The sequence below is a fragment of the Leptonotus elevatus genome, chromosome 18 (genome assembly GCF_054856555.1).
Source record: "Leptonotus elevatus isolate MCC_2025b chromosome 18, RoL_Lele_1.0, whole genome shotgun sequence".
Classification (NCBI taxonomy): Eukaryota; Metazoa; Chordata; class Actinopteri; order Syngnathiformes; family Syngnathidae; genus Leptonotus; species Leptonotus elevatus.
In genome coordinates this window covers 7,287,181-7,312,393 of record NC_141256.1, presented here as the reverse complement: position 1 = coordinate 7,312,393, position 25,213 = coordinate 7,287,181, and the positions used below count along the sequence as shown (strand labels likewise).

General features: G+C 38.3%; 1 protein-coding gene across 5 annotated transcripts in view; it reads left to right on the top strand.

The window, feature by feature from the left end:
• Positions 1-25,213, top strand: part of stxbp5a (syntaxin binding protein 5a (tomosyn)) — an 87,042-nt gene that overhangs the window by 39,180 nt on the left and 22,649 nt on the right. For all 5 annotated transcript variants that reach the window (XR_015090767.1, XM_086060869.1, XM_086060870.1 and 2 more), the window contains exons 6-13: positions 533-667; positions 7,968-8,031; positions 9,685-9,768; positions 16,889-17,012; positions 19,078-19,156; positions 20,507-20,661; positions 22,419-22,491; positions 22,553-22,700. Coding sequence is in view for 4 of the 5 variants with exons in the window: in XM_086060869.1 (XP_085916995.1) it covers positions 533-667; positions 7,968-8,031; positions 9,685-9,768; positions 16,889-17,012; positions 19,078-19,156; positions 20,507-20,661; positions 22,419-22,491; positions 22,553-22,700 (862 nt within the window). In the remaining variant the exon portion in view is untranslated. The remainder of the gene's footprint in view (positions 1-532; positions 668-7,967; positions 8,032-9,684; positions 9,769-16,888; positions 17,013-19,077; positions 19,157-20,506; positions 20,662-22,418; positions 22,492-22,552; positions 22,701-25,213) is intronic.

Genomic DNA, 25,213 nt, shown 5'->3' with positions numbered 1-25,213 from the left:
ACATGCTCCCACTTATCTCTAATTGGCTTAGCAGCTTGTTTAATATATACAATGTGTTGTGTGTTTTTGTTGTTGTTGCTAATTATTAGCTCGTTGGACTTGGGTAAAAGCTTCCAGGTACCTTCCTTTTTCAAATAATTTACAAATGAACGTTGCCAATGCCTGGTTCTGTCTTTACAATGGTCTGAAAATAGTGGCGGAAATACAAGAGGCTTCAAAGCATCAACCTTGAAATATTTAGGGCGCCAGATGAGCAAGGTCGCACATTATTATTCCTGGGATGGTCTGAAGGTGGAACGGGAAGATGGATGAAAGAGCAAAATGATGAAAAAGGGATGAGAAGATGAACGGATCGCCACAGTTGAGGAGGACGGAAGGGTTTGTAGCCTCTCATTAAACTCCAATCTGGGAGGAGACTGGAAACCGAATGAGGGCTCAATAATCTTCTCGGTGTTCAGCGCGATTTGTCAGGGATGTTCGTCTTCGGGCTTTCTGTCCCGTAACTCTTTTCGTGTGTTTTTCCTTTTCGCAGGATAACCTTCTGCCACCTGCCTTTCCAGAGTAAATGGCTGTACATCGGCACAGAACGGGGAAACATCCACATCGTCAACGTGGAGTCCTTCATGCTCTCAGGCTACGTCATCATGTGGAACAAAGCCATTGAACTGTGAGTGTTAGCCGCGTCTGCTAAGCTGTCTGTACAGTCGCATGCACATGCAATGCATACATTTTGTCTATACGTACACATATAACCAGTAAACATCTGGCTTACTTTATTACATTATTATTATAACTTGTTTTTGCCCATTTACAAACATACTCATTTATGTAAACAGATATCATCTGTCCATTCACTTACACATATTTAGGAACGCCATGAATGGACTAACGAATCACATCTATGGGGCAGTGTTATAATGCTTCAGGCTATACTACCACCCTGTTGGTCAAGTTGTGCACACCACTATGACCAGTCAATTAATAAACTAATATTAATAATTCTTTAAATTCTATTTTATTATTAGGGCTGGGTTTTAAAAAATCGAATAATCGATATCAAATTGATTTTCCTATTTTATTTAATGATATCGATTCAATATCTTTTTCCCATGAATTTCTAAGAAAATAGAATTTCAAAGGCTGAGGTTTTTTATGTTACTGTTCACATCAATTTAAAAGTATTCTCTTACATTTATGAAAGACCTGACTTTAAGACTATTCAGAATCTTTTTAATTTATATTTACAATTATTGAATTAGAATTATGAAAATATTTTCATTTTATCCTTGCTGAAGACCCTTATGTCCATTTTGGTCATTTTTACTTGACTTACTTTGTTTTGTTTTTTGTTTATACATTGTTATGTTTTGGGGATGAAACTGAATGCAAACGTCCCAAAAATGTAAAAATCTAAAAAAATGGCAGGTTAGAGTCACATAGCAGCAATTAAATGTTTGTGTAATTTGAAATTTAATGTTTGTGAAAGTTTTTATCATAGACTTGATATTTAAGAAGACTTGATGTTCCATAATTAATCAATATCAGATTGAAAAGAAGTGAATCGAATCAGAAAAAAATCAAAATCGAACTGAACTCTCTTGAATCGAAATGGAATCGATTGAGGAAATTAGAATCGATACCCAGCCCTAATAATTATGATGATGGATGGATGGATGGGGGCTGCCATCTGTCCACTCACATATAAACTGAATGTCAACATCAGGCTGACCTAAAATGGTGCATGACTTAGCAGTGCAAAAACACCGGCAAGGTATTCAGAGTGAGTACGAATCAATACTTGAACTCAATAGGAACCGAAGTCATATTGCCACCGTGGCAACCCGCAGCCTATCGACTCAACTAAGTGCTGCACGGGATGCTGCGTAATCACTATTTTACATTTTCAAGATGTTATTATTGTTTAAATGGAATTTTAGATAAGCAAAAAAACAAAACATATAAAGACTCTCCCTAGGTAGGCAGCCAAATGTTTCCTATAGCGCTTTCAATGGATCTGTCAGCTTGACAGGCTCCATTTTATGTCCCTGCTGTAGAGACTTAAATTATTCACCGGAGCGTTTTGCTTCACACATATCCCCCCCACCCCCACCCCACCCCCCACCCCCTCCTGCGCGCGCGTGTCTGCGTGTGTGAGAGCGTGTGCGTGTGCACCGCGAGGGACCGGCAGAGGAGTGTTGGAACAGGTGTCCGCCAAGATCGCTGTACGCTGAGCTGCGGGGGAGATGGGACAGGTTGGTGCGGGTGCGGGCGGGGGCGGGGGCGGGGTCTTGTGCTTTTGGGAGAGTTAGGACATGTGGAGTGATAGAGGAGGTGAGCGCATGCGGTGATAAGAGAGCTTTTGCCGTTACAGGAGGAGTGGTAGAGGATAGATGCGGATGATGAGATCGAAAGGGGCGATAAGGGCCGCTGGCTTTAAGGACACGCAGTAACTTTGACTTCTCTTTGACGAATTGCTTTTTAATGGCAGCGATGGTGTTCAATATGCATACGCCATTACGATTACATTAGAATGGACTCCGGGCTTTTGTCGGGCCAACACTTGTTGGAAGTTCACCGACAAAAGAAGAGATTAAAAGTTTTTATGGGTGACCTGATCTAAATTTGTCAAGTGTTTGAAAGTCTGGAGATTCAGTACGAGCCCAGCATGGAGTCGACAAAAATATTGTCAAGGAGCATTTAAAACAACCGCATACCTTTGCCTTAATGTCTGCTAGCTTCATGCTAACACCAAAAAACACCTTAGATGGGCTAATGAATTAGCATCTTTGTGGCTGTCAGGCAAGTACCTCAACTCAACTTTATTTATAAAGCACTTTAAATGAACAATACTGAGCTCTGTCAGAGAAAAAAAAAGCACTTTAAAACAAGCATTGCTCTATACAAAATGCTGTACATGGAACAGAAAAGATAAGTAAAACAGGAAGCGCAAAGCAAACATTGTAAGTAAGTATAGTATACATAGTACGTAAATAAAATTTACATCAACAAATTAATAACAAGAAGTAGGTAAATAAATAAATATTTCATAAATGAATAAATATATAAATACATAAATAAACATCAAATTCATAACACAAAATACAGACACACCACAAAGCATTGAAACAATGCTAAGTTACCGAGACCAGGCATCCTTAATTGTAATTTTTTTTTTTGCATTGTGTTAAATTAAATTTTAAATTTCAAAAGAACTCAAAGTGAAAATTTGTGCTGGTATTGATGCGGGGGGGGGAAATTGTATTGAACATCCCTATTATAACACTTGAAAAAAAATGGATATTTGAACATAAACGTTACTGCAGCACATATAGACAGACAACATAACATAACACTCACATGCACATATTCTTTATCCTAGAGTGAAACTCTTCTTTGTTTGTTTGCGCGACCGTTTTATACTGCCGCCCGGTGGCCAAGTTGTGCTCACCACAATTAGCCATAATACATTTATTTATCATGATGCAAAAGCTGTTTAATATTTTACATTCTATTTCATTATGTTCTTATGACGTTTTTTTTAAAGTACAAAATTAGAGTGCTATTTTCTTCTTTTTGTTTTTTGTGAGGCAGGCTGGAACAAATTGACATTTCCATCTATTTTCATACATGACGATGTGTTTGTCTATTCTATAAAAATGGAAAGCGTTGTTTTGAAAGGATCGCTGGCCTTCCTCTCTTTGCCTATACAGTGCATGCCAGCGGCGACTGCTCTTATTTGTCTCTTTTGATGACTGTCACATCGTTCTCCATTCACTTCCATTATTAATTAGTTAAAGCAGCACAAAGCCATCCAGAAGGGCTCATGGTAGCATTGTTCAGCTTTGGCTTGAGGCAATGGGACTCTTGACTCTTGTGTGCGCTCGCATTGCTGCGCTCTTAAAGTGTTTGCCTGTGTGTGCTCGTGAACTTGATTCAAGTCGATGGTCAGCGGGCACACAAGTGGGGCAGGAGTGGCAAAAACATTCCGAGCGTAGCATGACACATATTGCACATGAACGCGTTGGCTTTAGGCCTCCGCTCCTTTCCACTTTCTTTTTCGACCGCTCTCACACTCGCGACGCTGAAGCACGTGCAAATTAATGGCATTCCTCGCGCGATGTTGGGCTTTTCAAACACATGGACTGAATGTTGAGATGTTTGTCAATTTATACCCAAAATGCTAACATCTCTTTCGTTCATTCATAGATGTAATGTAAAAAATGCTATTCACATTACTATGCACTAGGGCATTCATCGATATTCAATTACAGTTTCAATTATTACACTCCACAATTACAAAATCAGCATAATTGTAAAAAAAAAAAGATTATTAATAAAACATTTGGAGTTGTTTGAATTTATACTTTAATTATTTTAAAAACTAAAAAATATATAAATTAATGTAATACATTTTATTTCATCCAAAAGGAACTTGCATAATTATAGCGTTTCAAAGATTTTATTTTATTTTTTAATTTTTTTTACATAGAAACATTTTCTTGTTTTGTACCAAAAACTACTCCAACTTCAAGTTTTTGCCATTATAAATAACTAAATATACATTATTATAAATATATATTATTGTAAATTCTGTTTGGGACAAAAGGAACGTGCATAATTATAGTGTTTCTATTTTTTTAATTGGTCTTAATATTTTAAAATGCCTAAACATTTTCTTGTTTGTACCAAAAAATAAATAATCGTGATTTCAATTATTGCCAAAATAATCATGATTATTATTTTTCCCACAATTGAGCAGCCCTACTATGCACAGTGATGCCTTGAGATACAAGTTTAATTTGTCAGAGACCATGCCTGTAACTCAAAACACTCATCTTTCCCTTTGGAGTCATATAGACAGTCATAGTACGGCCATATTTTGTACCCACAAATGAGTATTTCTCTGCCTCAATGGCTGTTGACTCCAGATATGAGAGCTTATGTTTCAAAAGCACATTTATTCAATTTTAGGGGAACAAGAAAAGCCCACCATGGTGACGTGGCAAACATCTGGTGTTGCTGCCGGGTTGATTACATCAAAAGCCCCCACGACAACCGCGTGTATGCGGCATGGTCGTTACATGTGCAGTGTGTGGCCTTATGTCACCTCTGTAGAAAAAGTGTTGGATCTAATATTATGTCAAGCTTATATCTGGAGATAGTAGTGGGAATGCCAAACAGCATTTCTAACCTTTATTATTATTATTTTAGGCACTTTTTATTCCCACCTTAGGCTGGTTGCAGTTCAACTTCTCTCTTTTTTTTTTTTTACATACTTATCATAATTAATAACTTTTCACGTAATTTATCTTTCGATTTCCTTTATAAGATTTCACAAGCATACCACATGCATTCAGTTTCTTCTTTTTTTTTTAGTATTCAGCTTTCAGCATTCCCGCGCAATTTCTCCAGAAATTGCACTTAGTCAAATTCGTTATTGTTATTCGGTAAAAAGATTGGCTAATGCTGTGTTTGGCTGCTAGGCTAGTCATGCAAACTATTTGTATGCAGGTTAATTCAAAGAGCTTTTAGAACAGTTACAGGAAGGTAAATACATTCATTCCATAATACATGAGAATAATAATGATTTAAATTACTGTAAACAAACTTTATAAAATACTTTTTAATTGTTAGATGAAAAATAGGGGTTCTAGGATTGACCCCTGGGGAACCCCGCAGTTCAGAGTCTCTTGTCCATTCCTACATTTTGTTTAAACAGCTGTCTTTTTATTCACACACATGAAATAGAAACTCCTTTATAATAGGTTAGGTGCTGTATAATGAAAACAGCTGCTTGTCTCGTCACGTTTGCAGGTAATACAAACATCTGTCCATCCATTAATGTTAACACGGTGCAAATATCTGCCTGTGCATTCACACAGACACAAAAGGTTTTCATTTACAGTATGTTTGCATTTTTTATTGCCTTTTCCATCAATGATTTCATCTTTGAAGCCTCATGAGAATAAAACCGAGAATATCGAGTCGAAAGTCTTAAAACACAAGAACGCATATGGCACAGGCGGACGAGTCGCATTTGTAATTCAGCGAGAGGCTAATTGATTGTTATGGGTGTATGTTTCACAAAGTGGGTGTTAAGATGTGCCTTAATTGCGGTGCTGCATGTGTGTGTGTGCTGCACATGTGTGAAGGCGGGGAAGTGAGACAAGCTGAAGGGAAAAAAAAACCAAAAGCTGCAGCAGCACAGCTTCAGTAATAATAAGCCTCCAATCATCCGGTACCATCAGCCTAAATATAGATGCCGCTGAATGATGCTTGACTGTACATGCGTTCCACCTTCTTCGTTTCAAAGATTCCAATGTGCTTCGTCTGAATGTTGATGCTTGTGTCGTGACGTCAAAGTCCTAAAAGTAAAAAAAAAAGAAGAAAAAAAGTTATTAGTAGTTATTTTTGGTGCAATAAATGTACTTTAAAACCCCTTTAAAAGACAATTTAAATTTAGGTAGTAACAAATTTTGTGGCCGTGGCTAATCCGGTCCAGTGAGCATGACTCAGTTCATCAGTGGTTACCTGACATACGACATGCAGTTAACTAGCTAGCCTACACCCCGAAAATAAATCTTTCCTTTGGATAGACCACTCGCGTGTCCGATTTAGAACGCCTCGTTGTCAGATGTGAGTGTGCGTAAGTCATGGTGAGAAAGGTTAGAAGCGCTAAGAGGGGCGGAATATCGTTTTTCGGACCCATAGATGTTTGCAGCGGACATAACATTGTTTGCAAGTCTAAACGAATACAAACGCATAATTTGGATGATGTCAACAATTTTCTGGTTCATGATTCGATCTTAGCTAACCAATCACATTTACAAGTTGATTTGCATGATGTTCATGTTAAAAATGTTACATATAAGCTTGGTAAGTTTACAACACGTTACAGCCATACTATCCTGGCATCCACTATAACAAATAAAAACATGAGATAAAAAAAAAAATTCCATGTTGTTCTTATGTGGGAAAAGAGTCTAAATGAGTTTTTTTTAAATTGCCCAGCAGAAAAAAATGCGGGTCTGAAGGGGCTAAAAAGTGTGGACACGAATTTTGTAGGTCACTAAAGAGTGCGTCCTTGTTGCCATGCTAAAAAGCCCCGCGATTACCTGGTGGGATATATTCCAGCCTTGGAAGATTTAAATGGATTTAAGCGGGTTTATTCGGTTTGAAAATGTATGTTTGGGCTTAAGAAACATGCTAGACAAACTAGCATCCATTTTTCGTTTGTGCGTAGTATTATTTCAGTGCATTTAATGATGCATTATGAAGCCTCTTTTTAAATACTTGGCAATGTTTTTTTGTGTAAATAATTCAAACTTGATGTTTGTGAACTACACTCTTCTCTTAGGTTCTTACATGAAAAAATAGCATAACAAAAAGATACTTCCGCTTCAGTATTTTCTATGCATCCGTTTTTCAAAACAATGTTAATCCATTGACCTCATGAATGTCAGATTTATATGGCTGTGAATGATGATATTCTCTCTTTATCCTCTTGTACAAAGTGTCCCGACAGTTCATTTTCAAGGTAATCCTTGCCCTGGCCGGGCGGCATTAGGCCGTCGTGACAGACTTTTAGTAGTCACTGACCTTCCTCATGCCCCTCATCCGTCAATGTGCATTCCGAGGGGGGCAAGCTTTTGGTAAGCTTGGACAAAAAGGCTCTGGGCTGGAGGGTAAAGTACAAACAGTAAAGGAGTCTTTTTTTCTTTTCCTTTTTTTCTGATGTTCCGACTGTAACGGCAAACACTTGAGGACTGCAGCTCTTCACAGAACTATCCGTCACAATCTACCATGTCTTTGAACAGCTGATTGACAGCTCCGTCCTCACCAGCATGTTTCTTACACCGATTCGCTTGCGTTGACCTGGACCCTCCTAACGTTAAGGGACCCGAGTCAATTACCAGACGGAGACGTTTGTCGCTCACTTCTTCTTTCCCTCTTGTGTCTCCCCTAAGGTCCTCCAAGGCTCACCCTGGACCAGTCGTCCACATCAGTGACAACCCCATGGATGAGGCAAAGGTAAAGGACACTATTAAGTACCACTTAGCACCCCAGAGATCCAAATGGAGATTGAAATGGTGGCGATAATACATTTGAATGATTTCCCCCTCCATGGGAAATAGTGGAAATATAAGATTTTGCCATGCATCTAACTGTATAGGCACTGCTTAAAATAAAATTTTAACAACTTTTTAGAGGTCATTGAAATTTGAAAAGAAGGTAACCACGAGTAAAATGTGTCAACTTTTGCTGTGTGGCTCCATTTTACGGCAGAGGCCCCAGAACTGTACCCTGTGGAACACAATATGTCCATTATACATTCATATGGACCATATTCGTCTGACTACTAAGACCCACGACGTACCATCACAGAATTTGCAAGTCGACTATTGAGCGCACCAAATTTCCCACAAATAGGCCAAGCAATGTAGCGTGATCACCTTTAGCCAATGATGGCCAAGCAGGGGTGTATCATTATGAATCCTTTGAGTCAGGTGTGTGTCATGACCGCCGCCGAACCCCTGTGGTTCGATTGAACCCAGGTTAAGAAGCACGAGTCTAGACCACTGTTTCTCAGACCCGGTCCTCGAGTACGCCCATCCAGCCTGTTTTCCTTGTCTCCCTCAGCCAACACAGCTGAGGATCGTTATCAGGCTTCATGCAGAGCTTGCTGATTAGCCGATCGTTTGAAACACCTGTATTGGCTGTGGGAGACATGGAAAACAGGCTGGATAGGGGTACTTGAGGACCGCGGTTGAGAACCACTAGTCTCGACCAAAGGTCCCCAAATAGGGTGCCTGCAGGACCACATGAGTAGCATCACCATTCATGGGATATTGTCATTTCCTAAGAATGTCATTGAAGTGTTCATGTGAAAATTTGCGATGATATCGAGATCAAATGTTGCATTTTGATATTCACTTCGGTGCCTCAGGATTTGAGATTCCACTGCATATTCCTCGCGTCCATTAAAAGGCTGACTGAAGTTAAACGTTTTGCATCATTCTAAAGGATAAAGATGAAGCTTTTAAACGTTTAATCCCAGACGCCGAGCTTCTGGGACGATTCGCCGATTGCATCAACACGACTTGGATGCGCATCAATTAATCGAAAACACATCCCATTATTCCACTCATGGACGTTGAATCAGCCGAGACTGCAGTTTAAACTCAACACCAATTGTGGCTTAGTCTTCAAAGTCATCTTTTTTTCTGCATCACTTATCTTGATGCAGCTGACTCGGAATAGGCATAATAATTGAGTGTTAACAATTAGGTCATTTGCGTGGAATTGATATTATGTATGTATAATAAATCTGATATTGTTTATTGCCATACAGGTTCATTTATTATTAAAATGAATCACACAGCAATTGTGAATGTTGCCATATTTGGACATTTCAGGTTCATCCTGACATTTCACAAACCTTTTGTAAGTAGTGAGTGTTTTTAATAAATCGCAAATAATGGCTTAATTGTTTCTCAGGTGGAATCTCCTTATTGGCGAGTCATTTTCTTCTCATAGAGATGATGTTGTGGCTGCATTCGTACCCGTCCCTCTATTACGTGGCACATGAATGTCAAATGCATCAGCCTTTCCCCCCCTTTAATATCTTCATTCTCCCCGTCTGTCATCTCCACCCGTCTCCTGGTCTGCTCTTTCCTCTCTCAGCTGATAATTGGATTCGAGTCCGGGATCGTGGTCCTGTGGGATCTCAAATCAAAGAAGGCCGACTATCGCTACACTTATGATGAGGTAGGCAAACCTTTATTCCCCGCCTTCCTTCCGGTATCTTTTAATGCTGGCTGGAATTGAAATTACCTATTCATGAACAAATAAGCCGCGCGAGGGTGCGCGATGGTTTACTCCGACAGCAGCTCGCTTTCGGAAAATAAATAAGCGCCTCCATAACTGTGAAAGTGATGACTGTACAAAAAAGATGGCTCTTGTTTCATCTGTGAAGAGTAGAAATTCTATTTAATAACTGTTTTTTTATAACTAATTCAAAGCGATTTTGGAACATTAGTGTTGCGAGCAGCCCTGTTTTCATTTCTCTAGTAGATGCGACTGAGTGAGTTTTGGAGGGTTATGAGAGAGATGTTTTTCAGCAGGATACAAACTTGCAAAACTGGTCACTTTTTGGGACTATTGAGACCACAAAAGACATTTAATTCATCTCAATAATTTATTTATTACAGTTTAATGTACCCACTGAAATGGATGGAAAATGTCATTAATGGGTTGGCTCCATTTTTTAACCGTTTTGAATAAAGAAAAAAAACACTCTATAATTTTGCACTTTATAAAACATACAGTAGTAACTAAATTGAATAGAGCATAAAGAATTAAACACATTTTGCGTCATGATTAATTTTTTGTGACTCCCTCTGGTGTGTGTAACTTGGCCACCGGGGGCAGTATAATGCAGTCATGAAAACACAAACAAAGAAGAGTTTCACAACTACTTTAAGTGAATCAGTCTGCAGTCATTTTGGTCATTTATCACATAGGAGAAAAGGGATCATCACCGCACATATTGATGCTATTCATTAGCCCGTCAATGGTGTGTGTTAGCATTAAGCTAGCAAAAGCAAAGTTGTGCGGCAACTTGGGAGTGACATTAAACAGATTGAAGCCTTTTTTTTTTTATCTACCAACCTGCTGCTGATGCTTGATGAGAAGGAGAATATATTGTATGTTACATCAGCGTGTAGTCGCGTTTTGAATTATGTACCTGCAACTAATTGAAGCAAGGTGTATATCTGTATTTATTAGCGTAAGCATAGATAGATTATGTAAGAGCACACTTCCGTGTTTTCTCTGGAGTGAGGCTAGCATCTTGCGTATCGATGTCGTAACATGGTTTTTGAGGATCTAAAATTTCCAGCGCACTCAGCCGCTCCCGTTGTTGTGTTTCCCGGCGGGCGGCCAAGGAGGAGAGAGGCTCTATAAATAAAAGAAAACACAATAAGACAGAGCCAGTGTCATGATGCCCCGTGGACTTGTCAGACCTTATTGGCTCGCTCGCAAAATTGTATTCCTACTCACGCATTTGCAATATTTGTCAGTTATGCTACTTCAGCCAAGTGCAAGAAACGTAATGTTTTCATCATTTTATTTATTTATATGTTTGATTTGTTTGTGTGTTGGATTACCCCCAATGTTTTTTATTTGTTTACTGTGTGGCAGCATTATAGCACTTTAAGCAACCGATATATATATTTATGTATAGTAACACATAAAAGACATTTAAACAACCCTCGGAGGAGCTGTTATATTAAAAAGAAAATCACAGAAACCATTTAACCCACAAATGCTCATAATATATAATAATAATAAAGATGTGTTTAATCGTTGCATCATATTTTTTCATAAATGTAGTATTACACTCAGAGGACTTTATAAAAAGCAAAATGGCCCCTGATAGGAAACAGGTTCCACACTTTCTGCTGTAAAGGAATTAAAATTATTTAATTAGAGACATCTCAAGACAGAGTTATACGAGGAGGGAGTGATCATCATCATCATGGGCATAAAGAATCATAGTCGGCTAATAATTGAAACAGCAGCAGACATCTCAGATGAGCCATCAGCTATGAATAGTTCAAGTGTGTCTGGATCATCAACATGCATTCAGGGGGAAAGAGAATATGTTCCAACAAAGTCAACATTGATTTCGGATGGAAAATGGTCAAAAAAAAGAGAATTCTCCCATTTCAATTATTCATACTTTCATTTATTTTTATTTTTAAGTAGTGTTGTAGTCCTCGGGGATCGGTCTTTTCAGGGATTTCGGTCTTGAACTCTGAATCAAAGGCATTTTTACTCGTGTGTCGGTTTGGACAGGGGGGGATTTGGGATTTTTGATCAAGACCATTAGAGACCAGGCCTGTATTACTGTGATCAGTGAGAAACAGAATACAAGTGCTGTGCTGCCTTCCCAGTGTAGCCTGTTTCATTGTACTATTTCTTAAAAAAAAACTGAGCAGAATTGTTTTTTTTGTAAACGTAATGGGAAAAAAAGATACTGGTCATTTTGTTCCCTTTTTTTTGTTTCTTTGGGGGTTCTTAGTCTTGGTCTTGTCTCTCACTCGACCTCCAAAAGTCTTGGTCTTGTCTTGGTCTCGACCTTCAAAAGTCTTGAGCTTGTCTTGCTCTCAACCTCAAACAGTCTTGGGTTTGTCTCGGTCTCGAGCCCCAAAAGTCTTAGTATTGTCTCAGTATCAACCTCCAAAAGTTTTGGTCTTGGCTCAGTCTCGACCTCCAAAACACTTGATCTTGTCTTACTCTCTTGCCTCTATCTTGGTCTTGGTTGGTGTGGTCTTGACTGCAACACTATTTATAATTTCTATTAATTTAGCTTTTGGTGGAATGTCATGCAAAAATAATTCACTATAAATATTAAAGAGCTGATTTTTGTTTGTTTTGATGCCATAAAAACAAACAAACACACAAACTAGTCTCTCGAAAGCTTCTATTGTATGTTTTTGGTAATTGCGCGTAGCTTCAGCCGTCCTCATTAATTTGGTCTGCAGCCTTGTCCACAACAATAACAAAGGAAAGGTCATTGAGCAATCAGAGCTGCAATGCACTGCAACGATGCGTCGCAGCGATACGCTGTGATTGTCCTTGGTGTCCTTGCGTTGGCAACAAATGGAAGTTTTAAAACAGATAGCGCATTCCATTGAGGTGTAGCGGCGTGGGGTATAACCTCCAGACATTCCACGAGAGAGAGAGAGAGAGAGGGGTGAGCTTGTGTCCGAGGAAAACTGTGAAGGGGCTCAATTTTATGTTTCTGCGCCGGATTCCTGCCCGCTCCGCCTATGGTCTGTGGAAAGGTGTCACGACAGGGGTTTGGAGAGCGGAGATAAGCTCCCTGGGGGTGGTTTCAATAAAACCACGGGAGCATTGTGTGGATATGAGCTTATCTGAGAAGGGAGGGCAATGGCTACTGGAAATGAGGTAAATCCACTCCTTTTTCCGATGCGGTGCCCGATGTTATTACAGTACAGTAGAGTGGGAACAACCAGCGGGCGAGATTTAGCATAATCTTGTTATCTTTGACACGTTTCTGCATCCATGTTTACATTGTGTGTGTGAGACTGTGATTTTTGTCAATGACATACTCAGGAGCCAATCCCTGATAAATGGTTGGAAATGGACCACACGATATGCCAATGAGAAGTTGTTCATGCACAACTCACAACAAATTTGAGATGTTATGATTTTTAACACTTGTGAAATGGCAATCGCGACAGGTGTTCGATCTATGAATCAAGCAGTACATTCTGAAGGATGCCCACTTTTTGGCTTTCTGTGACACTTCCGGTCTCTGCATAACCTGCTGGTGACGCTCTATGCTCACTTTGAGAACATCCGGTTTGGAGTCCCGCAATGATGAGATACTGTTGATAATTTCTTAGGTGCCGTCTCGGTCTGTTCGGCCGAAGCTCAGGAAGCAAAACTGGAACCACGGCACAAATGGAAACAAACAGTCTTTAAAGACAAAAAAGTCCGGGGTGAGATGAAGGGGGAAACTCGAGGAAAGCGTCCAGGGAGAACAAGGACGAGGAGATGCAGCAGACGCAGGCAGCAACAGACAGGGAAGACAAACGAATCCAAAACAAACAGGAAGAACAGCAAACATCCCAGCAGTGTCTCAAAGGAAATTTCCCAGCGACCTTCCAGGGACTTAAGGGTGGTCAAGCTGGAAGACCTCAATAAACAAGGGAGTAAGAAAAAAGGAACGAGACGCGCAAGAGCAGTCCTCCTTCCTATTATCCTCCTGGTCAACATGATATTGAAAACCGTGTCCCCGCTGGCACATAAGACCTTCTCAATAGGGAAAGGACCCCCCAAAAAACCAAGTCAATAATTCTCGAGGGAGAGGGTTGGTTTTGGTAGACAGCCAAACTGACTAACCTGGTTCATAAAATGGTGCTGGTTTATGAACCATTGCCCCCTTTCCAGTCTTAAAACAATGCCTGAGAGCTCTCAGACCAGATCTTTTAGAGAGTTTTATTTGATCTTCAACACATAAAACTGCACTGTAGGCTTCAAAGGAGGGAAACAGAGGAGGTTGGGAACCTGGAAAGGTGAAATACCTGTTCCAGAGCTAGCAAGACTGAAGAAGTACTCAACCTAAGGGAAGTGGGAACTCCAGGTAGTAGGGTTCTTCTCGGCCACACAGCAAAGTGCAGTTTCCAAGATTGATTGGCTCTTTCCGATCAAAAGTCGAGACCCGAAGACAGGTGAACTGTGGAGCCAAAGTCTTGCAAAAAACTCTGCAAAGTTGACAGAGATTAGGGAACTTGGTCAGACATAGTGTCACAGGGGATGCCACGTAATCTCACAACATATCCAGAAGATTGGAGACAGTCTTCCAATAAATACGACCACATGGGTTGTTTTGAAAAGGTGCCAAATTACGACCAAGTGTTACATATTTTAGTTTTATGACCTCTATTGGCCATATTAAATAGCACAAAAATACTTAAGCGAGACTCGAACCCGGTCCGCCTGGTTGGAAGACAAGTGTTTAGCTGACTGAGCTATTTGGCCAGTGATTGCTTTAATGTTGACTACATGTTTTCGGTCTACAACCTCATTGTGCCTTTTTCAAATCTCAACCATTAGTGTCCCATGTAAAGACGTAACGTGTACTGTACAACCTCCCTGAAAGCCTCATCCTAACCCAAACCATTAGACCGTGACGGCGAATTGACATACATGAACACTAAGATCATTACTGGACTGTTCGCTTAGTAAGATAGACGTTAGTCTTTTGACCAGACGATCCGGGTTGGAGTCTCATTTTTGTATTTTTTCACTATTTAAGATGGCCGATAGAGGTCTGGACTTGGACTTGTTGGAAGATTGGCAGTTTTTCAATCAATGGTATGACTGTTTCAGGAAGTCTTCTATTCATCACATTCTCTAATCCGAACTAGAGTTCTGAGATTGATCTGAGATAAAATCTGCACTTGTCAGAATTTTGAAGGCTTTGTTTGTTTGTTTTTTATGGTAATACTGTTGAGTTCCTGGAAATCAATGATGGGTCTGATTGTCCAATCTTTATTGGCAACAAAGAAAACTCTTACGTGTAATATAAGACAGTATGGGGTTGTATAATGCCCACGGCAACTGATATGTATCTTTGCATGGCTTTTTGCGCTGGTCGAGACAGATTGAAAAGACGATCGGAGAGCAACAGCTCAATAGCGCAATCACACAGACAGTGAGTTGGTAATGGCAGTGTTTTTTCCTTACTAAAACCGTTTTTTCAGGTCATGGTATTCTGAGGGAAAACTGTACATGTCTCGTTCAACTGGCTCGTGACAAAGCAGATTTCAAAGAAAGAGCATGACAGAAACAATGGCCTCCAATAATTTTGCTTTGTGTCTAGTTCATGTGTAACTAATGCTTATTGAGCCAAGGGTATCCGAGGTCTAATGGATCTTTAGAAGCAATTATGACGAGGAAGGTGAGGACTTCATAATGGTTACCAAACAGAATGAGGGTGATAAGAGATACAAATAAAATGAATTACGCTATATGTGATAGGAATCTGAGTCACCTGTGCAAATCATTACCCGATGAGCGCCAGGGAATGGATTTTCCTAGTGGTGTTATGCCAATTGGTTGGTTGGATCAGACGGTCCTCAACCCCAGAATTGATAAACACAAATGGCGGGCCTCGGTCAGACACAATGTCACGGGGGATGCCTCAGAATCTTACAATATCTTCAGTCAATAGATAACGAGGAATTGCAACATCGTGAAAATGACTGCGTATAAGCTTGCTGTCACTGATTACGTAACAACTCCGGCACAGGAACATACATTTTGTGTTCCAAAACAGAAGGATTGTTCTGTTTAAATCACAGTTGACATGCGTGCCCCCAATGCTTGTTTGATTTCGTTTCAGCCTGCTTCGAGTGTTTGCATCTCTCTCTTGCTGAATGAGCTTTTCTAATAAATGAGCTTTTCTAATTATTTTCTATGTCTACTGTCCTTCCCCAATATGTGTGTGTGTGTGTATTTGCCCTAGAAAATCAATCTGTGAAAATGGTCTTAATGTAATACATAACGCAAATAAGTCGTTTTTACACTCACATTGTTTGATATGATGAGCTTCAATGTATTTCAATGGCTCGTAATTAGCCCAGTTCATTAATGGTTCATTGTCTGTCACAGCATGCATGGACTCAGTCAGTCACAGTAGAAATGCAAGAAAGCTTTTTTTCCCCTCTTCCTTAATTTTTCAAGGATAATTGTAAGTTGTTCGCTATGTTGGCGTTTTATATTCTTCGCTGCAGTCATAGATAATAATAATCCTGAGGTCTGAGTTTGTGTTATCCTCAAGACCAAATCATTGTCATGTTTGTTATACACGGCTAACGAATAAATGAATAAGGCAAACAATTTTTTTTCTTGTTTCCATGAAAAAACAACAACCACCAAGAAGGTTTCACTTTACTGTCTATGTTGTTGTTGTTTTTTAAGTCAAACGCAACCTGTTCTTCTCTTTAACAAAAACACGTGTTCCCAGAGGAAATAATGCAAGGCAAATTAATTCATTCATTCCAGACTCTTAAATGTCAACATCATAAAACCTTTATGAACTGTACAGACAATGTTTTAATTAGCATTTTATCTAACTGCCATCCAATTATAAATCGAAGTTAATCACTCTATAATGAAACTAAAATAAAGTAAAACAGCTCACACCTTTTTTTTCATTCAAAATTCTCTATGCTCTGCATAACCTCAGCTTTGTCTTGCATGGAATACGCTCGAAAGACCACCCTGTTTCATCATGTCCAACTACTGACATCCCCCCCTCGCCTCTCGCATCTCGCTTGTTGTTTTCCAGGCGATCCACTCAGTTGCCTGGCATCACGAGGGCAAGCAGTTCGTGTGCAGTCACTCAGACGGGACGCTGACCATATGGAACATGAGAGGGCAGGGCAAGCCCATACAGACAATCACCCCCCACGGTAAGCACGTGCATGTCCAACTTGTCGCCGAACTTCTTTGTCTTCTTCTGACTCCTCTTCTAAACAGTAGCTTTCATCCAATGACTATTCCTCAACCGCTTAGCCAACACTGTCTTCACACATTGCGCATCCTGTACAATTGTACCTGGTAGCTAGCGGCTCCAAGCTAACGGCGCTAACGTCTCCCTTTTGTCAAGCATCACAGAAGTTGTAGGAAGTAACTAAGTATAAATACCATGTTTTGTTACTCTACTTGAGTAGGTTTTTTTTAGGTATCTTTACTTATTTCAGTATTAATTTTCTGATGACTTCTCTTTGAGTCTTTACATTTAAAAATAAATATATGTACTTTTTATTCCTTGCTTGCTTGTTTTCAACCTCCGCAAATGACGACAAAATGTGAAAAAGAAATACCATAATTTTTTAACTATTTTTTCGCACTTTTATTTCAGGTGTGATTTGTACATACTAAAATTAGAGCTCATACTTGCACCCAAAATCTTCATTCCCTAATCATGTTGACAGCATCGTACGAGATCCGGATGGATTTGAAACTTTCAATAAGAATGTTTTTCTTTTTAGTTTAAAATGGCTTACCATAACTAGAATCCCGCGTCACATTGTGGCCAGAAGTACAATCCTTGTTGGTTATTGTACCTTTTGCTGCAGTTAATAGTAAATATTCTATTTTTGTGGTGGATCCAGTATGCTAAACTAGCAAGCTAGCTTGCTTGCGGTGAGAGGCATTTAACTCATTTGCTCCCAAAAATGTATAAATGCGTTCTATTTCAAATGTTTTAAGTGTCCCAAAGACGTATTTAAATGTATTTTTTATGTTTTTGAGCATACTGAGGGTTTTGATGCAGCCTTTCAACTGCAGAGAACGGATGAAGCAATGGTAGTAATTACAGAAACGGCCAGCAGGTGGCGGCAGAGTATAAGAGATCAACCATGGCCATTTGCAAACAAGCTCATTTACCCACAGTTCTAAACAGATTTGTGAATAATGATGAAACTTAGCTATATTCCAATGCTAATGAAAGAAGAGACTCTAAACTTTCTTTTGATAGGTTTCTTGTTTTTATAGCAATATTACACAATATTCTGTGGGAATCTGTCAAAATCCAGTAAAACAGCCGGGAGCGAAGGGGGTTCAGTGAAAATGGCTGGGAGTGAATGAGTTCAAATGTAAAAATGGCTATGAATTGATTACTGTAATGGTAAAAAAAATAAGGAGAAAGGAAATGTACTGAGAGAAAAAAGTCGCCATTTTACAAGGAACAAATGAATAATATGAAAATGTCTTCTTTTTTTTAACACATTGTGAGGTGCTTAAAAAGTCGAGTTTTTCCACACCAACCTCCTCCAAGCAAGAATTGTTTCTTTGTTCCTACTAATTCAAAAGCAGAGAATTAGACAAACAATGATATACACTTTGATGGCTGAGTCCAAACTCCTGATGGATTTTCATTGTTGGATGCTGTCCCAATACTTTTGTCATCTGAGCCACTGTTTGATTTCTCACAGTCTGACTGGGAGGATTATTGTCACGTCAATTGTGTTCTACCTGTTTTGTTTTCTTTTTGGCGCCTGTTATCTTCACTTGCACACATTAGTGTTGCTGCTACATTTGTTTTCATTCTGCCGCGTGCTTGCTTTTTAGCCCTCGGAGCACTTTTGACACGTTCAAGGACCTGCTAGAAGCCCAAACTCAATGCGTTGTGGAAAGTAAAAAAAATAAATTATGTTTCTCCTCTGATGCTTCTCGTATAATTACTTTGGTATTCCGTGTGCAATTATGCAAAGTCCTTTGACGGGTTTAAGCCAGGCTTATATTATTCTTTAATTGTCTCTCACTGTAGAAGTAGTGGAAGCATGTGTCTTTATTATTATTGTTTTTATGACTTATCACACCTTTTAATTACATTAGTAATTAAATTTCTTCTATTCATTTTGTATGTGGGATTTTTGGGATAAACAAGAGTGTCAGCATAAGAGGAAAAGCAGGAAAGTAGCCCGAAGATGGCGCGAACTCAAGTGACTTGTGTTTTGTGTTGTGTTGCAGGAAAACAGCCCAAGGATGGAAAGAAGCCAGAGCCTTGTAAACCCATTCTCAAAGTGGAGTACAAAACCACCAGGATTGGGTAAGCGCACATTTTGGTTTCAATCAACCATCCATTTTTAGTCCAATGATTACAATTTAAGATGAGCGATGAGGAGTGAGAACAAACTACAGTAAAGTAAGATAAAAAATAAAGAGAATGATGTTGAAATGTACAGAAAATAAATGCACAATATTACATATGATTCAAATGTATCATGATGTCAGTGTAGAAATGAGTCCTTATTTTATTAGAATAAAGTTATAATATTGTGAATGAGTTTTCATGAAGTCAAGTTATTTTACTAAAGAGTACTGTACTGAAAAGTTCACAACAGTATACAGTAGTACTAATTTTACAAGAAAAAAAATGTATAGTTGTAGTTATTTTGTGCAGTTATAAATACACTGTAGTCATAGTTACAAAAAGTCATTATACAAGAACAAAATATTAATTTGACCATAATACAGTAATTGTATCATGAACAAATTCTACGTAAGTTTTAATATGTTAGGAGTAAATGGTCATCTTATGACAATTAAGTTATACTAATATGCAATATGATAACGTCCTAAGTCATAATAGTATGAGTATATGCTAAATAGTCATACTGTATATTTTAGTCATTTTTATTTTATGAAAATAAAATGGAGTCATTATGTGGAAAACATGGCAATTTTCTGTGTTTTTTAAATATTATACCCACCCCCCCAAAAAAAGAAGTGAAAAATGTTCTATGGACCAATTTGTAGTATAATGTTGTAGTACAGCGAGTAATAATAATGATGATGACAAATTTTGATTTTGAACAAAATAGTCATACAAAATTATGAATAAATATCACACTTGTACAAGAATATAGCCGTAATATTACAAGAAGTCATAATTATAATTAGTTTGGTATTTAATTAGTAATTATCATGTTATTACAATGTAATTCTGAGACTAAAATCATTGTAGTTAAACAAAGTTGTAATATGTGGAAAGTTTTTTTGCATTTGCATGTGAACAAATTCATAACCTCTGAGTTGTATTTTTGTTTTAATACTTTTTTTCCAAGAAAAAGAAAAATCTTGCTAACCAAAACAGCACCACTGAAGAGAGTCTCTTAGCTGAGTTTGCGCACATGGTACATTACGTTACGTTCAAGTTCCTTTTCTTATGAATTACGCCCAGTCTGCCTCTGTTCTTGATATTTGTATCAATAAAGTTAAGTAACGACCTGTAATTTATGTAAAAAACAACAGGGTTGAATTGAGCTCAGCTGTTAACCATTTAAAAGTTGTCTATGAACTGAGATTTTTTATTTATTTTTTAATTAAAAAAAAATAATTCCTGAGTTAATATATATTTAAAAGTGATATTTATTTTTCTTGGTTTGCATTTCCCCAGTGAGCCCTTCATCATCCTGTCCGGCGGTCTGTCGTACGACACGTCAGGCCGGCGGCCGTGCCTGACGGTAATGCACGGGAAGAGCACGGCCGTCCTGGAGATGGACTACCCCATCGTAGACTTCCTCACCCTGTGCGAGACGCCGTACCCCAACGGTGAGTCCGCTCGTTGGTCCCGACGCTTTCCACGTCTGTTCTTTAATTACGTGCGCGCCATTGTAATAAATCTGGAATTTCCCAAAGGGGGCGTATGGAAATTGCTTTCCCGCGTATTCTTCTTTAGCGCACAACAGCCCCTGCGTCTAAATAGAATTAGCATATTTCCCACGTGTTGAGGAGCTGAAACAAGTGGATGTGAATGCAGTGTAATCTGCTGCGTGAGAGCCTTCGTTTGGCACACACAGCTGCGGGACGGATTAGCCGGCGCGTTATGTAACAGCGGCGACTTCATTATGTCACTGGCTGCCAGCTGATCTCATCTGGTAATAGACATCATTGAGGATTATTACATTGTATGCATCTGTGTGTCTGGCTGGTTCATTGAGATGTGGATGATTAAGTGTCATGAAGACACAAACATACCAGAACAGCCCCCCCCCCCCCTTTCACTTCGATTAGCGGTTATTGCTTTTGAGGATAAAGAATATATGGGTAGCGTTAAAGCATCCATGTCAAACATATGGCCCGTGGGCCACAACTGGCCGATCGGGGGGTCCAATGTGGCCCTTGAGGACAGAATACAAACTGCAGTTTTTCAGTAAAATTAACTATTGTTGCTAATTTTGTCCACTGAAGGGCGCACTTACAACCACTTAAATTACATTTGGAAATTTGGCAGTTTTTTAGTATTTGTAGAAATTTCAGATTACAATAAAATAATAACTGTTAGGGGTGTTAGAAAAAAAATTGATTCGGCAATATATCGCGATATTACAGCGCGCAATTCTCGAATCGATTCAATATGCGGCCAAATAGATTTTTTTATGGGAATATTCAACAAAACGTCTTACTTAGGGTTAGGATTCATACATTAAGCATGGAAGAATGTTATATTAATGGAACATTAAGCCGTAATATTTTATTTTAGTGCTGTTCAAACATGAAACAGACTGCAACCTGTTTGTTAAATGCAGTGGCTCAGTTATAAGCCTGAATTTTCAATTAATACATTTTCATACAAACCTTACAGTGTACATGTACAAGTTTACTGATTAGTATTTTCTAAATTTGAGTAAAAAAAAAAAATCGCAATAATCAATTTATAGATTCGCATCGGGATTAATCAGTACCGAATCGAATCATGACCTATGAATCGTGATACGAATCGAATCGCCAGGTACGAGGCAATTCACACCCCTAATAAATGTGAATATTTTGGATAGAAATATTTTCTAAATAATAATATATATGTATTTTTTTCATTTTTCTCTACAATAAAATAATAATATATGTGAATATTCTTATAATGAACATATTTATTTATTTATTTTCAAATAAATATGTGAATATTTTTATAATGGACTTATTTATTTATTTATTTTCAAATTATATATATATATATATATATATATATATTCTGTACAATAAAAAAAATGTGAATATTTTCATAATGGACATATTTATTTGAAAAATAATAATTATATATATATATATATATATATATATATATATAGCTATATTTTTTTTAGGCCACGGACATACTGGTCCATCCCACTTGAGATCAAATTTAGGTGATAAAGGCCCCTGAACTAAAACGAGTTTGACACCCCTGTTTTAAAGGGTTATAACACCGTGACAGCGATAGCATTCATTAGCCCATCTATGGTGTTTTGCATTTTTTGTTTGCATCAAGATAACCCGAAACTGAAATGATGTGGTTGTTTTGAAGAAATGTGCAATTTTGTACCTTGCAGACTTTCAGGAACCTTACGCTGTGGTGGTCCTTCTGGAGAAGGACTTGGTGGTGATCGACCTTGCACAAAACGGGTGAGTGCTTCCCAGCATAACTCTTCGTTACCCTGCAAAACTTACACGTCGTCTCGAACAGTTACCCCATCTTCGAGAACCCCTACCCGCTGACCATCCACGAGTCCCCGGTGACCTGCTGCGAGTACTTCGCAGACTGCCCCGCGGACCTCATACCAGCACTTTACTCGGTTGGTTCGAGACAGAAGTGTCAGGGCTACAGCAAAAAGGTACTTTCAACATTCTTAACTATTACAAAAAAAAAAGTCTACTCATCTTTTATGACTGATTGTTTTGAATTACTGTGTTTCTATTCCACATTTTTTATTGATATCGACTTAGCCAGCCTCCATTAAACATGCCGTTAAACAGCAAAAACAGCAAAAAGCCATTATGCTTTTTGAAGTGACACGTGGAGGAGTCTCTAAAAAGAACCAGTAAAAAAAATAAAAAATCCTGATGTTGCATATGATTTTATTTACATGTACGGTTCCCCAACATGGGATTTTTTTTCAAGTTACAAGTCATCGCGTGTTTGATTTTTATGTTTAGATAAAGCCACCACCAGGGTAATAATAGTTTTGGATTTTTTATTAGTTTCTATTTCATTTTTCCTTTTTTTTCCTTTTTTTTCATTCAGTTCATTTTAATTAATTGTAGAGCAAGTTTGTCAATTTTTATTAGTTTTTCCCCCCAAAAATGCTTCATTTTAGCTTGTTTTTAATTTGTTTTAGTATTAGTATTATTTATTTGTTAATAGGTGGAGTATTTGTCAAGTGCAAGATAAAATAGAGAAAAACAAAGGTCAGTCAGTATTGTGTAAAAAAAAATCAAGTAAACTGCAATTCTCAAATGACTGTTTTATGGAACGTATAGCAATATCAAATTAAATACATTTAAAATGAAGCCTGAAAGCTATGATATGCATGATATTATTCAACAAGACGAAAACGAAGGGCATTTTTACTATAATTATAGTTACTTTTGGTTAACTTTATAAACATATGTAATTTCAGTTGTTTTTCCTTTTTATAAAGCACTTCTTTTTTTTATTTAATTCCGTGAACAAAATGTTTTCAGTTTTACTTTATTTTGTTAGTTTTCCTTAGCCACAGCTTATACTATTTTAATCTCCAAAACCCAAATTGGTGTAATTATTTGAAAGCAGGTACATTATTTTATGTACGTGTATTACTTTTGTAAATAGTAAATTATACTGACAAATAACAAACGGCAAAAGACAAGCCTAACCTGCTACGGTGATGATATTTTATCACTCTTGTCATTGCTAAATAGAATGACTCAGAAGCAGACGAGACCGCTTTTATTGTGGAGGGCAAATAAATACGTCGTTAGGTGCCTATCACACTTAAATGCTGAGAGCGCACCTCTTTGTCCATTAATGAGGCGGAACAGAACAATAGCATCACGGTTTAGTTTTTATGTGACTTCCACTGGATGACGGTGTTGTAAAAGTGCCTAAATTAGACCGGCAAATCTTAGCCCCAATGCCGTCAACAATTTGATGAGTAGTGAGGACGACCAAGTGTTAGCATACTGTTAGCATTTGATCACTTCTCATTTCAAATTGTAGTACAAGGCATAATGTACCATCCTTGGAGGTCTTTCTCATCTCTTCTCAACATGTTCTTAGCAACTTTTAGCATGTTAGCCTAAGAACGGTCTGTTATTGCGATCTGGATACCAATGATTAGCGTGCTAGCATTTTATCCACTCCCTGCTTCAACTGATTAAGCTGCTGTACCCCTCAAAAAGGTTTATTATTGCCTAAAGATGCCGCAAGATGATGCCAAAGCACTAGTTTTATACCAGACAGAGCTTTGGCCTGTCTTGTAGGAGTTTATTACCTAAACAAAACAACAAAACACTGCTTGTACAATATTGCAGGCACAGTTTGGGCGCCATCTTGTGGCGTATTAGGGTGCTTTAGAAAAAGCACAAAACCTGAGTTTTAAACAAAAAATAGTACTGGAAATAGGTCAACTCAGAATTGCAAATTTTGAATAGGTGGGTTAACGTTGTTTATGGTAAAGTTTAAACACTTAGCTAGCTGACTAGAAGAGAAGAGAATGCCTTTGTCACTGTAAACATAGCTACATAGCATGCTAGCATAGCAATCGCGAGCATGTTAGCTAATATATTGCTATATGTTAGCATTTTATCAATTCTCACTCAAATGAGCGCCAAAAAAATAGGAGAACTGGAAGTAGATAAATAGGTGGGTTAGCGTTGTTCATGGTTCTCAGCTAGCTGAATAGAATAGAATAGAATAGAATGCCTTTGTCACTGTAAAAATAGCTACATAGCATGCTAGCATAGCAATCGCAAGTATGTTAGCTAATATATATATATTGCTATATGTTAGCATTTTATCCATTCTCTCACATGATCTCCCCCAAAAAAATGAAGAACTGGAAGTAGGTAAATTTAAATAGGTGGGTTAGCATTGTTCATGGTTCTTAGCTAGCTAGCAATCGCAAGCCTATTAACTAATATATTGCTGTATGTTAGCATTTTATCCATTCTCACTCAAATGATATCCAACTGCAGGGAAGGTTAGCGGGTGTGATTCACACATAAAGAACACCGTGAGTCATCCTGGTGGCCTTTTTGTGCGCGTCGACGTGTCGACAGCCAGTGTGGAGGCGCACACTCATCCCCACGTTGAATCAATGCTTCTTTTGACATGTCATTGACACTAATGGGGACGTGTGTGTTTGCT